Here is a 15,900-nt window from a genome sequence, read left to right as displayed (position 1 = left end):
ATTAACAATACATACACAATCATCATATTTTGTGCTGCCTTGGTCTACTCATTCCTTTATTTACTATTTGTTGTACTTTTGTATACTTTTTATCTCTTTATATATTTCTTATGTCTTTATAGGCTAAATATATCTTTCATTTATAACTTTAGTTATAAAGTTGTTTACTTCATTTAATGTGAACCTGGTTAAGTAATATAATCTAAAAAATAATAATAATAATAATTATAATTAATTTTCTTTATTTATCACACATTATACATTTGCACATATACAGTGAAATTCTTCTTTTTCACATATCCCAGCTAGGCTGGGGTCAGAGTGCAGGGTCAGCCATGATATGGTGCCCCTGGAGCAGATAGGGTCAAGGGCCTTGCTCAAGGGCCCAACAGTGGCATCTTGGCAGTGCTGGGGCTTGAACCCCCAACCTTCTGATCAGTAACCCAGAGCCTTAACCGCTGAGCTACCACTGCCCCCAACTTTAATAATAATCTTGTTGTACCTGTACAATTATAATAAAGTGCTTGACCTGAATTCATACAGAATGTGGGATTACCCAAAAACATTTAGTAATAAACAACCTCTGCATGAGCTTGGGCACGGCATTGTGTGAGAGTGGAATGAATGAAAGAAGCCACACAGTACATATAGAAAAATGTAAAAGATGTATTGCCTCTGCAGGCTGGAAGCACTTAGCAACTCATTTAAAAGTACGTGAAATTTTGTACAGTAAAACAGCAATGTCCCATAGGGAGTACCATACATTTCTTCCATATAAATGAAATTCAGATAACTGAGGAAAACAACCCATACAAGAGTACATGTAAAAAAATCAAATAAAAAAAAAGCCTAAAAGATGTGTGCAGAATGCATGATTGCAGTACAATATGAACAATAATAAAGACGTTTGCAAAGCCTGTTTGAAATTGAGACTTCCGAGTCTCAATTCAGCATTCCATGACATGTTCACTCTTAGAGAGGAATGTGGAAAATATAAACTGCACATCAACATCCCCTGCCTGTTATACCTGTTCTTAAAAGAATGAATAAAGATTTACAGAAGACAGTTCCTCAAAGGAAAATCCTGTCGATTTACAAAACTATAATGCTAACAAACTGCATCTTCACAGTGTGTTATTCCTCCCACTACACCTAATATCCTCGAGCGGTAATCCAACCATAGTTAATCAAGTAACGTCTTAAGAAACAAGAAGTATGATCAGCACACACCACTCTGTAATGCCCAGGCATTGTTAAAGGCTGACATGTCAGCCTAATATAGTCCATGTTGCTGTCACAGTGAAGAACCTTGCATTACACCATGGAAGTTTCTCCATGATACTTTCAAGCAAGTTGTCTGCACACAATCATAGGATCCGATGGTGAATCTGAGGTGGTGTTCTATGGCAAAAAGAAAAATATCACAGTCAGGCTTTTTGGAAATGTGTCAGGCAAGTAAAGCGAAACGTGTAATGTTTTGTCACAGGACCTTGTGCCCTGAAGCAGTGAATGTACGTGACTGCAGTGAGCTAATGGCACAGTGATACAAAGAATAGGGTTACTTTCCCCATGAGGACCAAGAAGGAAGGAGTTTGGTCACTTTTGGACAAGGCTTTCCTTTAAACTAACAGTGCATATTTAATATAAACATCATCACTGCCAATTTATTTAAAGAGGTCATAAAAGTGTTTCCATATGTGCCCATTTTTGTCAAATATACAGTACAGACCATGGCCAGATTCAAAAGCTGTAATTCAAGGTCACAGACTACAGGTGCTCTTTAACCTTTCTACGTTTTGTCGGTTTCATATATATATATATATATATATATACACACATACACACACACACACACACACACACACACACACATACACACACACATTAGTCACAAAACAAATTCAAACAATGAAACTTTATATGTACAGAAGATTGTTTACCGTGTTTTTCAGATGTCTCCTTCTGATCAGCAGGGTTAGAAGGAGGCCAACAGCTAGAATTAGCATTACTATCAGTATGAGAACACCAACAGAGACATTTGTGTCAGGTTTTGTCCCGTTCTGGTCACGTGCCTGTTCAGAGTGTTCTGTTTTGTTATGATCAGACACTGGCAGAAGAGAAGGAAAATGGATAAAAACATTGTCAGTGACTGACCAACCAACTATTACAATGTATATACAAATTTGTACCACACATGTGAAAAAAAAAAAAAAAAAACTCAAAATGTATGTATACAGTATATATACATATGACTTTCCACGGTATCATAATTTTCACACTGGTGCAGTGTTCACATTCAAACCGACTAACACCGGTATTACCGCTGGTCGGACGCTAGTTGATACTCTGGGGTAATTTACGTTAAGAAATAGCCTACACAATAAGGCAAGGCAGCTTGATTTCAAACTTTGAACTTTATTTTTTATTGATTTTAACTAAAAATTAAAATGAAACTGAAAAAATGAATTGCAGTTAACACTTTAATTGTGTTCAACTTTTAGAAAGATGGCTTTTCAACAGTTGTGAAGGGCAACATCTCTTTGGAAACTAACCTACTTCATCCGTGCATTCTCTACCGATCACAATATTTTTCACAATTTGTACAAAATTTGTTCAAAATATTTTTATTAAAAAAAATATATATATATATATATATATATATGAGGGATCTGTGAATATTCTTGCTTTACTGATTTGCGTAGAAAATTAAATTCATTTATTTAAAAAAAACAAAAAACTCAAACCAAAGACATTTCTAAATTCAAATAGCATTACAAATTAAACGAAAAGGCAATTAAAATAACGAAGTGGGAAAAAAACTCAAAGCACCTCCTGAGCTGAGATGGTCTGAGGTCATTTGCATCATTCTCATAGACGATACTATTGTTGCAAAAAAAATTCAGAAGACTGAAACAAAGAAAGAGTCAGAATCTTTTACATGCACGTGTTCCACGAGACTGCATGCCTCCGAACAAACAGCACGTCAGACATGCACATAGACGGCTTTTCTGTCATCTGTTCTTAATAATATAATAAAGTGTGTTTTTTCAAGTGCGTGTCCATGTGTCTAACAGCATTTCTTGTGTCATTCCGAATCCGAGACATCTTACAGTTACCCACCATTCACATTATAGGCTATTCGCTACCTGCAATTAAACGTCTTCTGTCAGTGCAAATACTTTGCTGTCTGTGCAATTTGATACGTTAAAGAACATCTGGCTTTCAATGCGTTATTTAGGTTCATTTATCATGGGTCGCAAACACTTCATTAGGCAAATATTCTTTATTTAAAGCTATTCAATTCGTTAGGCTATTGTATTGATATTGGAATTTCCATTCATAATGTTTCCACCGGTATAAAATTTCACACTGGTGTTGTCCCTTGTACCGAGTAAAACCGGTAACACCGTTGCAACCCTAATATATATATATATATATATATATATATATATATATATATATATATATATATATATATATATATATTTGTACATACACAAGGCGGAGTTTAAAGTTAAGAAACTCTCAAAAAATAAGAAGTCATCTCTTTCTATTTCTATAGGAGATAGAGAGAGAAAGATTTGTTCGTCCTCTAAAATAAGCACACAAAGAGTTTAAAGTTATAGAGAAATTTCAGCATTTGTGTCACTGCTCAGAGCCAGGCTATACCACCATTTCCATGCTAACATATTTTCTAACACATTTTTCTAACATTTCAGTTTTCGTTCCACATTCTTGTGCCGTTCAACAGAGAAGTCATCTATATCAGCATCCAATGGGAGCACCTCAAATGACAAAAGTATGACACTTCCAATACTGTGATCAGCTATTCTTTAAAAGTTGGTGGCTATAAATTTCAGTTCTGCTGCAGTGGCATCTAACTGAACTTCCTTTGGTTGTCATGACTGTTCTGCTTTTAGCTGCTATTTTCCAGTTCGGTGGCTCTCGTTAACGTCATCAACAAAACCAATCACTGTCGACAACCATAGGAAGTTACATTAATCACAAATTCACTACTGATCTGCTAGTTAAATCTTGGTAGTAGTGTGAAGAGGATGGATGGATGGATGGATGGATGGATGGATGGATGGAACTAAATTAAAAATTGTCAAATTAAAACAACTCACCTGTTAGATTAACACTAAACAACTTCTTTGTCCAGATTCCTTCACCAACACTGACTAAAGGATAACACGTGTACACCCCTGAATCTGTGACAGACAAGTCGAGGAGTAGCAGGGAGCAGTTCCTTTTCTCCTTATTCTGGAACAGCCAAGTCCTGTCCTTGTAGGACTGGTCTATGGAGTCCTTGTCGATTTCGTCTTGGGGATAAATGTTTACTACTATCTCATCCTTCTGCCACAACAGTTTGTTATGTTCATCAGAACAGGGGCAAGGTAAAAGTACATCATGTCCAGCAAAGCCTGTCTCTTTAGAGTCCACAGCTGTTTGTCCCACTGCAAGACCTCCTAAAATTGTAAATGAGGAGTAGTTACATGCATAAAACAGTCCTCATCATAACAAATACCTTTTCATTTGCATTGCCTGGAGCATCGTCAGTGTATCAAAGTTCAAAGACAGACAATACTTTATGTATTAATTTCAATAATAAAAGATTCTTTTATTGTAGGTTTAGACCGTTGCAGTATTTCTACATTCTAATTTTTTTTTTTTTTTTGATCATGCAAAATTGAAATTATTTAGTTTTACAAATGGCACAATAATTTCAAAACAAATTAGCAAAAAGGTGCATGTAACGTGAAATACATTATGTATTATTATGTTATGATAGGATATTTGTATAGAACATTTGGTTTAAAAAACAAAAGTGAACTGAGATTATTATTAGAAGAATAGCTCGGTCAGTCAAAACAAAGAATGCAAACATTACCCTAGTTAACCCAATTCAGTAAAAAAAAAAAAAAAAAATAAGTAATGTATTGACACTTCTTTACAGCAGACTTCCTGTTTGTTATCCAAAGCATCTTACAGTACAATTATTACAGGGGCAATCCCCTGTGGTCATATTTCATGGCTCGCTTTTTTTATAGGTCACAAAGAAGGAACATTCTGAATACTAGCCCTAATCTTTAGCCACCACCACACCAGATTAACTGAAAATTAACCCTTCGTCTAAATATAATGCATCTGCCTCTTAGTTATACAGATCTATAGGCCAGATCTCAAGTGGTATATCAGAAACTCATGTCAATGTTTAAGTACAATGAACTAATAAAAAGTTTGCCAAGAACATATCTGCATATGACCAGACCATATTTTTAAGGGTATTCTGCAGCAAATGCTTTCCTTTTTGAAACACTTGTTTGAAACTGTGTCAAAAAGTCAAAACGCATTCAAGAAAGACTCACCTATGATCAGCAGAAGCGTCACCAATGCCAAGGTCATGTTCATTCTGTAAAAAGAGAAAGCAAGTTTTGAAGTATGTACAGCTGGAAACTCCCGAGTTCACACGTTCTTAATCAAACTACAAACTAGGCTAAAGGTGCCTAGTTTTTATATGAGAAAAACAAACATCTGCACTTTGTACTTGGAAGGAAGGAAACGCGTTATCAGTCGTTATCGCATTAGAACAACTTCTCAGCAGTTCAACGCACTGCCACTGGTTACGAAAATTAGAACGATTTTCTACAGATCACATGAGAAAAAGAGCCAAACAGCTTTTCCAAAACAGTCGTGTGATCTTCCCTCTGGAATAGCAAAAATATGCTAAAGTTATATACACACACACACACACACACACACACACACACACACACACACACACACACATATATATATATATATATATATATATATATATATATATATATATATATATATATATATATATATATAAAGTGCTCTGCGAAACAACGCAATCTATTTAGGCACAAATTTTAATTATAACGCACTAATATGGATTGATTATTTTAGTCTCTAACGCGTAACTAAAACTTTGTACTGCATAAAATAAAATACAAATCTAAGCATATAAACGTAATAAACAGCAACGAATGGATTCAAATGAACTGGAATATAGTGCAGTATAAACTAAAAGCACGCGTGATTCTACAGACCTTTATGTTTCAGTTTTGCTGAAGAAACGCCCGCAACTGACTGCTGCAAGTGAATGCGCTGAAATGAACGAGTCGCGCATGACTGCTGTTTCAATATCTGCTTTGATTGCTCAATAGATGCGCCGCCTACACCGCATCCCCGCACAGCGAAACTAAGTCCGGGCGTGACTGAGTTTGTTTTAACATACAATGCAACACGTTGACCAACAGTTTTGTAGATAATGCATAAATGGATCTGCGCCTGATTTGATTTAGATTTATTGCGCAGTGTTGTTTTTGATGTGAAAACACACCCTTAATCAACAAAACGCAATTTAAAATGCATTGCTGCATAATTCCATACGATGGCGCTAGAAGGTTGTTAGGTCAATTTCCTTGCAGTAAGGATTTACGGGAGGAGTCTTTATTTTCACCCTCTCCTTAAAATCTGGGCTATATCTATATTTTGAACATTTGAATTGTTATTGCCTAAGATTAAAAAAAAAAAAAAATAGAGAACTTTAAACAAACTTTGAAATTTTATTCAGCATGTACATTTATTCAGTATGATTCAACATCATATTCCCAAAGTCTTATCATTACCACACTCTAAGGAGTATGTTGACACATTGGGAAGATGCTGTTTATTAGAGCCCACGCACTGAAGGGCGGTCTCTGAAGCGCATCCTTGAAAATGGGCATATGGATAGGTGGGGGGGGTTCACCTATAGTCACCAAAATTGGTATAATTGTTATATCACCAGAACTTGAATTTGAAAAAGCCTCCGAATTCATCTTGAAAAAAAGACTGGGTGTAATTTGATGTCATCAACTGTTAATTTTAAATATTTGAAAATATTTTGTGTGAATTCACCTAAAAAAATTCAGGTTGTTGAATACGGGTTGAAAAACTTTAATTTCACAACCTGAATTTTTTTTAGGTGAATTCACACAAAATATTTTCAAATATTTAAAATTAACAGCAAACATTTTTGATAACAACAAACTACACCCAGTCTTTTTTCAAGATCATGAATTCGGAGGCTGGTCAGTTCTGGTGATATAAAAATGATGTCATATATAAAGTTTTCATCAAACTGAACAACTTTCATACTCACAGTCATTAGCTCCACCCAACAGGAAGTCAATCATTTTGGATTTTTTGAAAATTGCAGGCTCTGAACTTTTAAATACTCCTCTTAGGGGATTCATGTGACTGGCACCAAATTTGTGCAACATCATGCCAAGACATTGTAGATGCTAAATTGCAAACAGATTTTTTGATATTTTGAATGGTGTCGCCATGGCAAAGCAATAAGTTTATGGTGAAAATTGGGAAACAGGAAGTGCACTATCTTCTGGGTGCATTGTGTGCTTTTGACGAAAATTCAGCTGTATGTTTGGTAATGGGGGCTGATCACATTGATGCGGTTATTATGGGTCACAGTCATAGCACCACCAACTGGCAGCAGGAAGTGTGGCACTTACAACAGACTTTGAATTAGTCCTCTTACAAGTACCCAAATCACTTCAAAATTGTTAACAATAATGTCAAGACACCGCTGATGTAAAATTGAGAAGGGATTCTTGATATCTTGAAAAGTGTTGTCAAGGCCACAGATCAAATTATGTTGTATTGTATTAGGGTGTATTTGACAAACTCATGAATGTGGCCATGATGGGTCATGGTTATAGGGCCTCCAGCTGGCAACAATAGATGCTCAAGGGTATTCAAAAACTTGCCATAATTACACATTTATTTCATTTGCTACACACATCAAAGTTGTTAACCATTATGTCTGAGCAGAAGGTAAGACATGGTGTCTTACTTGTTTACTTGACCAAATGCATGTGTCCCTCATGCACAGGGTTGAGGAGTAATGGAATACATGTAACAGGATTACGTATTTAAAATACAAAATATAAGTAACTGTATTCCACTACAATTACAGTTTAAATCATTCGTAATTAGAATACAGTTACATCCAAAAAGTATTTTGATTACTGAAGAGATTACTTTGCATTATATTGTCATTTGTTTCATTTAATATTTAGTCCTTTCAGATGGAAAACATTTATACATATAAATGATGCGATCCAAAGTGCATTTGAACAGCAGTGAAACACTTTCTTAAGATGTGTTACATTCATTCGAGCAGAGAGAGAAGTAAGTTTGAAGTAAGTTTGGAGCACAAGAAATAGAAATATACCTTGTGTAAATTGTCAGCTTTACGCTAAGCTAAAATGCTATTTCTAGCCATTTTACATGCACGTTATCAGGCATGATCATATTTTTTTATCAAGAAAATTCACGCTGGATCATAATTTCTTTTTTTCTAGAAAGAACTTTGAAATTAGGGCAAAAATCATATTCTTGATAATAATTTTTGTATTGTTTTCCTGTAAAAATATCTAAAAATCCTTAAAAATTTGATTTATCTTGTTTTAGAAACAAATCAAAAATCAAAATCAAATCACTTTTATTGTCACACAGCCATATACACAAGTGCAATGGTGTGTGAAATTCTTGGGTGCAGTTCCGATCAACATAGCAGTTGTGACAGTGATGAGACATATACCAATTTACAATAAACTTCAGATTTACACAACACAATTTAAAATCTAATATACACATAATTACATACAACACAATATACAAATAATAACATACACTGTACAGTATACAATACACACAATATAGATACACATTATTCAATAAAAAAGTATATATAGAATGTACAGTAGGTTGTATTGTACTGTATTGACATTCAGGCTGTCGGTTGATAGTAAGTTGTTAAGAGAGAATATAATATAATAATAATATAATTTATGACAGTCCGGTGTGAGATATAAGAGTAAGAGTAATAAAGTGCAGTGCTGATGTATTTTGATCGTGGGAGATCAAGAGTTCAAAAGTCTGATTGCTTGGGGGAAGAAGCCATCATGGCTGGTGCGGGTGGCTTGAGTCTCTGATGATCCTCCGAGCTTTTTTCACACACCGCCTGGTATATATGTCCTGGAGGGAGGGAAGCTCACCTCCGATGATGTGTCTGGCAGTTCGCACCACCCTTTGCAGTGCTTTGCGGTTGTGGGCTGTGCATAAGATATTTATGTTTTTCAGAGAATGTATTTTTAACATGTGTATTTTGTCTTACCATACTGGCAGAGTTTTTATAGTCAAAACAAGTGAAAAAATCTACAAAGTATTTACTGACCTTGAGTAATCTAATGGAATACATTACAAATTACATTTTACAGCATGTATTCTGTAATCTGTAGTGGAATACATTTCAAAAGTAACCCTCCCAGCCCTGCTCATGCATTGTTTTTCGAAAGTCACCAGGTGGAAATGGACCCATAATGCTTGGGCCCGTCATCGCTGCTTGCAGCTATATTTGACATTGTTTTAATAAGAACACTCTTTTTTAAATGGTAAATACTAAATATATCAAGTAATAGAAAATCATATTTTCGATATATACATATGTATAGGCTATTTAATGATTTTTAAGTAATATTTAAAAATGTAAAACTAATTAGAAATACAGAGCAATTGATGAAACAAAAAAATAGAATAAGTAAAATATCAAACATTTGTTTTGAAAAATATTAAACCATGGTATGAAATTACATACATTAATGTGACATTAATAAAACCTGACATTTATTAAATAAATAAATAAAAATCCTTCTCCTAAGAACACATTTCAACCAACCTTTGAAACTCTAAAATATGTCATGCAGAATCACTACAAATTTCTTGTGACTTTTATTTTATGAAAGATTACTCAATTCAATTTGATAAAATTTTGTTATTAAATTTAAATGCACAAATCTTAAAATTATTCTTTTAAGTGTACTCACTGATTGAATTGAATTGAATTTATTGTCATTATAACCTGTACAATTAAATTTTGTGTGTCACCATCATACAAGTGGCATACATAGTGTATACATAAACTGTATACGTGCACATGCACACACATGGATATCACATACCAACAAATACATGTCCATACATTTACACTTAAAGGGATCAAAAATTTTAATTCTCTCATGATTTAGGGTGCTTTCACACTTCACACCGAGTTCATTTCCTCCCCCCTCCTCCTGCCCCCGCTGGTCTCTATTCACATCATATTTTTGGATCCGAACCGCAGTCTAATTATGTCATCAACATGAGTACAGGCGACAGCTGCAATCTGCCAGGAGAGCAGCTGCGGCTGTCTGCCTGGGGATGGAGGGGTCGCTGCCGGCCGCCAGGGGAGGAGCGAGCTGTCGTCCGCCAGACGTCAGAGGAGTGGCTGAGGACCAGGCGACAGCGTGTCCAGGGACCAGCGAGCCAGTTTTCTCTCTCTCTCCTCTCTCTCTCTGTCGCTCTGCCTCGCTCTTTCCCTCTCCCCTTTCCCTCTCCTCGTCTCTCCCAGGGCTCCAGAAAGGCAGGGAAGACCTGCCGGCAGGCACGGCCGGAAGGGCAACACCCCCCCTCCAGGAAGGGAGGGGAGGGAATTACACCATGCTGGGGGGTTCCCGTGAGGACACACGCCCGGCCCTGAATCGGGCTAATCAGCCAGGAGGGGGATAAAGACAAGCCAGAGGCACCAGTTAGAGAGAGAGAGAGAGAGAGACACATGCGGCCGCTGTGTGTGTGTGTCTATGTGTTTGTGTTTAAGCTGATTTGAGATAATTTATGTTATTAAAACTTACGTTGACTGTTCAGCCGGTTCCCGCCTCCTCCTTGCCCATCCTTTACTGTTACACTGTGTTATTAATGTATTAATCTCTTTGGATTTACCACCAAAACTTTACATGCACAAAATGACAATTATGTTTGTCTGCTACGGATGTGTTGAATGTGCAATGTGTGAAGAATATTAGCGTTTGTCTGCCGCGAGCCCGCGGATGCGTTGTAAGAGTTGTGAAGAATGTGAGCTACTCTCTGAAAGTGATTTATTTGGACACAAGATGGTATGAGAAATTAATTAAACTATAATAATTGTGATCATGAGCCTGCAAAGATGAGAATTATATGTCATCAATAGCAGTACACTTCTGCGATTTGGTACGATTGAGTTCATATTTGCAGCAAAACGCACCGGAGTTGACATGAACTGTACCCCAGACCACCTTTTCAAGTGGACTCTGGTGTGGTTCACGGGTGTGCACCCGAGTTTGGAAAACAGCGTTCACACCACCCAAACAAACCAAACTTTGACATCATTCGAACTCGGGTGCGCACCAGAAGTGCTAGTGTGAAAGCACCCTTACTCACCCTCGTGCTGTGCGTGACTTTCTTTCTTCTGCAGAACACAAATTATGATTTTTAGAAGAATATTTCAGCTTTGTAGGTCCATTCAAAGTAAATTGGTGCCAAAATGTTCACGTTCCAAAAAGCACATAAAGGTATCATAAAAGTAATCCAGGTGACTTCAGTAGATAAATCCATATCTTCAGAAGTGATATGATAGGTGTGGGTGAGAAACAGTTCAATATTACGTCAATTTTTGCTAGAAATTCTCCTCCCTGCCCAGTAGGGGGCGATATGCATGAAGAATGTGAATCACCAAAAACACAAGTGAAAGTGATCTGTTTCTCACCCCCGCCCATCATATCACTTCTGAAGACATTGATTTAGCCACTTTGGATTACATTTATGCTGACGTATGTGATTTTGGCACGCATTCGCTTGAACTGTATGGACCCTCAGAGCTGAGATATTCTTCTAAAAATCTTAATTTATGTTCTGCAGATGAAAGAAAGTCATACACACCTAGGATGGCATAAGGGTGAGTAACTGATGAGAGAATTTTCATTTTTGGGTGAACTATTCCTTTAAGTGCAATGAAAAGTAGACAGCAAGTATGTATACTATATGACAGAACAAGTGATTGCTATAAACTATTAGCTGTTAAAGTGCAGTAGTGACAGTCTATGATAAGACAACAAAATCACTCTTAATAATACTTAATGATACAGCTAATGTAAATGTTTATGTTAGAGTTATCATGAACAAATCCTTAAAAGAATGGCAGGGAATAGGACCATAGCAACATAAGGAGGGAGGTAATTTAATGGCAGTATGCCTCAATGAGTAAATCTACATGAGTTGATGGAGTCTACAGCTTGTAGGAAGAAGCTTTTCTTCAGTCTGTTTGTCCGAGTTTTTATTGTTCTGTACCGCTTACCTGATGGTAGAGGCTCAAACAGATAGTGTCCTGGATGGGTTGGATCTTTACTAATACTGCTAGCCTTCTTATGAAGCCTGCTGGTGTAGAACTCATCCAGGTTTGGGAGCTGTGATCAAATGACCCGCTGGGCTTTCTTCACTATGCGTTGCAGGTCCCGCAACTGGAGCAGCAGCAGTGCAGCTGGCATGCCACACTGTTATGCAGTAGGAGAGAATACTCTCCATAGCACTGCAGTAGAAGTTAATGGTGATGGCACATGGGCCTTTCTTAACTTCTGTAGGAAGAACAGACTTTGTTGAGCCTTCTTAAAAGGTTGGATGATCAGTTGGAAGGATACATAGCCTCACTGATAGACTGTTATGCAACGATTGTACTGAAAACTTGTTTGTGGGGGAAAAAAGAAATTTGTTGAATGGTTATCAATGTCAATGTCACACAAGTTGTCTTTAACTAAAATAATTAAAGTGTATTGTTTCCAGAAAAGCTGTTGTATTTACTTGCCATTGAATTATCAAAGAGTACATTGCTTGTACTGCATCTGTTTCATAATAAATAAAAAATCTGTTTCAGTGTGAAATAGGGGATTGTTAGAATCTGTCTTTGCAATTAGTTGAATCAAAAATCACTTATATGCAAGAGAACAGATTTGTTTTTGTGTTGTTTTTTTTTCATGTACCAGCTTCTACACCTCTTATATTCTAAATGTTCTTTTTATATATGTTTCAATCCCTAGATCTTTCAAGTGTGACGTTTTCTGTATCGTATTCATCATATTCATATTGGAAAATAATGAAATGGCCAGGTCCCAGTGCTTTAGCTTATTAGGCCAGGATTAAAACAGCCAATTGAATAAAATATAACAGGGGGTCCCTGCTCCATTTCTACAACCAACAAGGGGTGCTTGCTTGGTATGAAGACATCTATTTTTCCTACTTATTCTTCACTAATTAAAGCATAAGTAGACATGTTACCGTCAAATAGCTATGATTTTTTTTTTTCTAAATACTGTACATATTCTGCATTTCTATATAGGTACGGGTGTTATATAAAAGTCACTCAAATGATAGTTGAATGGAGATTCAAGGTTTTGCATTTATCTTCGCTCTGGTATTCATTACTTCCAATGTTTTGATGTGTTGGTAGAATTCTGCGGTTTTCTCTTTGACCACTTCCAATCTAGAACTCCACTCTGTTCCACACTCTCTCCAGACGTCTGGTCAGCTGACTTTCACTGGAGCAGCTGTGTGCAGTCGCTCTCTGTCTATCGCACTTATCATAAAGCACAACCAGCAAAGGCGATAGGGAGCAGAAAATCCCGACAGAAAACCCCTGATCCGCTCAGGACATTATTTATCCATCTGGACGTGCTGCGTTAGGTAACACGGCATGGCCATGGACCGTACGCCATTCCTGCTGATAATGCTGACGACTTTGTCGTTCGCCATCGAGGTAAGAATAGCGATTATTTAACGGAGATGAGGCTTCATTCTCATCCATAGTGTAAAGGACGGCCTGGCTGGCAGCGAGGGTTAAAAACCGCAAACAAAGATGCAGACAGACATTTTGAGCGCTGCCTGATTTTAAGTGTTGTATTCCCACGATATCATAGTTCCCTCTAATGCAGTGTCTATAGCCCAAGGGTTTCTCTTGGTCATCGGTCTTATGAAATCAATTAAAAAGAGTTGGGTGGTGGCTTCTAGTGGAGGCAGGATCGCCTGGTTTACACTATGTGCTTAACGGGCGAACTGTAGCTTGTGGAAGTGATTAATACCATGTAGAAAAGAATTAAATCATTCTGGCATTCTTGGACTTGTTTAATATGTGGAGTGTCTGCACATGTTTGCCTCGAATAAGGAAACATAGTAGTCATCACATTCGAAGAAGAGTTTCGTTGATACATTGTATCCTAATAAAGAATTGCACCATGGAAATGCTGATCTGATGATTTTATGCTGCTTGATACGCGTTTTAGAGCACTTAAATTCGGGTGAGATGAATACGAGCTCATTATTTGCCTGACATGCAGATTCGGATGGTGGAAACCTCATCAAAAATGTAAACATCAGTGAGAGCTCTTTAACAGTGTCAAGGTGGCAGAGTTTAACAAACCAGTCCCTCGTCACATGCTGCAGGAACGACGTTCTCTTCGTTCGAAAGATGGAATTACTAACATTTGGCCAGTCTGCAAGATTGCAGAGCTCCATGTTGGTGAATAAATGCTGTGGCAGCAATCCGACGGCGGCCTGAAGCATTCGAGCATCAGAGGAAAAACTTAATTCCTCTGAGGTGACTTTTGCGCATCTAATATTCACACTAGTGTTCTGTAAAATAATTTGCTTTGTTATGTCGGCCTGTCTGCTAAAATGCATTCATAAAATGGGACTGGTCCATTCTAAGGATGTTTATTGAGGAATATTACAAAATATGTTAGTCGATAGAAGCAAGATGGCGTCAGTGAACTGCGGCGTTTAATTTTTTTTTTTTTTTTTTTTTAATCCAAATTGCAGCGAAGTAACCCAGGCAAAAAGCTGCGTTATTAATTCATTAATTATTGTTATTATTATTTTATTAACGTATTTTCAGTGTTATATATACGTATAGAAATATCATGTATTTCTGAGTGACACATATCAAGAAGATTTCTTAGGTTTACTCCATTTGACCTGAAGAAAATGTGCCTTTTTATAAAAATGCTAATATATATATTTTTAAACTTCACACAGTCATGAGGGTATAACGGGGTCCTCTCCTTTTTTTTATTGTTAGGTTTTACCTACATGTTGGTTACACCACCTGACCTTTATTCGGTGGGCAATAATAATAATTAATATATGAATATTATTTTTAAAGAACATTGTTTCAGTGCTTTTTTAAAGAAGTGACAGTAAAAGATTAATCTAAAACTAACTATGCCAACAATTATTTCATTAAAATTATTTCAGTTTCTTACTTATGGAGAAGACTAATGTATTTATTTATTTATTTATTTATTAGCTTGACAATTACACCACTAGACAATTTTGCCTTTTAACCTCCAGAATAAAGTATCAAAATGACTGAAATTTAGAATAAAAAAATATTATAGTAGAGGTGTATTGAAGTAGCCTAATTGTTGTGTTAATTGCATTTTTTTATGTATTTTTGAAAAACGTAATAGAACATGACAAATATGAGCGTAACGTTATTGACTCGGATGCAGACTTCTAAATATAGGATAAGGTATAATATGGTACTCATGCCATGTGGTACAAGACATAAGGCCCTTAGGCTTTTTTCATTAAAGGTGTCACTTGTAAGTTGAGAGCCAAAACAAGCTTTGAGAGTTTGTGTTGTCACCTCTTTACTACTCACCATAACCATGAACATGCTGTTTCCTCTGAAAGGCCTCTTGCTTAGATTCGTTTTAATAGGTAAATCTGTTTTCAGTCAGCCTCCATCTGAACAAGGCTTCTTTAGTTTGATTGTGAAATGTCAGTAGAACATGTAAACATGTTAAACAAGTTTTAAATTAAGTCTTTAAGAGGTACAAAAATACCTAACTCATTATGATAGTCTTACGTTATAAATTTTTAAGCAGAAAGTTTCTCGAAAGCTGCATATTTCATTTTGATAGATGCACTAATGTAGATACTAAGCTGCTATGACAACCTGGCTGA

At 36.4% G+C, this 15,900-nt stretch overlaps 2 protein-coding genes across 3 annotated transcripts in view; one reads left to right on the top strand and one right to left on the bottom strand.

Moving 5' to 3' along the window:
- Positions 1-225: 225 nt before the first annotated feature.
- LOC127448524 (uncharacterized) lies at positions 226-6,197 on the bottom strand. The gene is made up of 5 exons (XM_051711144.1): positions 6,078-6,197; positions 5,370-5,413; positions 4,128-4,469; positions 1,941-2,107; positions 226-1,401 (listed from the first exon to the last, which is right to left on the bottom strand). The coding sequence occupies exons 2-5, from the start codon at positions 5,410-5,412 to the stop codon at positions 1,345-1,347; spliced, it is 609 nt and encodes a 202-aa protein (XP_051567104.1). The 5' UTR covers position 5,413; positions 6,078-6,197; the 3' UTR covers positions 226-1,344.
- Positions 6,198-13,408: 7,211 nt separating this feature from the next.
- Positions 13,409-15,900, top strand: part of LOC127448493 (amyloid-beta A4 protein-like) — a 33,474-nt gene continuing 30,982 nt past the window's right edge. Inside the window, exon 1 of one of the 2 annotated variants that reach the window (XM_051711089.1) lies at positions 13,409-13,693. In XM_051711089.1, coding sequence (XP_051567049.1) covers positions 13,631-13,693 — 63 coding nt within the window. In that variant the 5' untranslated portion in view covers positions 13,409-13,630. The remainder of the gene's footprint in view (positions 13,694-15,900) is intronic. The other variant, XM_051711088.1, reaches the window with a different exon arrangement.

The sequence above is a fragment of the Myxocyprinus asiaticus genome, chromosome 11, assembly GCF_019703515.2.
Source record: "Myxocyprinus asiaticus isolate MX2 ecotype Aquarium Trade chromosome 11, UBuf_Myxa_2, whole genome shotgun sequence".
NCBI classification, from domain to species: Eukaryota; Metazoa; Chordata; class Actinopteri; order Cypriniformes; family Catostomidae; genus Myxocyprinus; species Myxocyprinus asiaticus.
The sequence above is the reverse complement of the archived record's forward strand: the minus strand, read 5'-3'. Positions and strand labels throughout refer to the sequence as shown.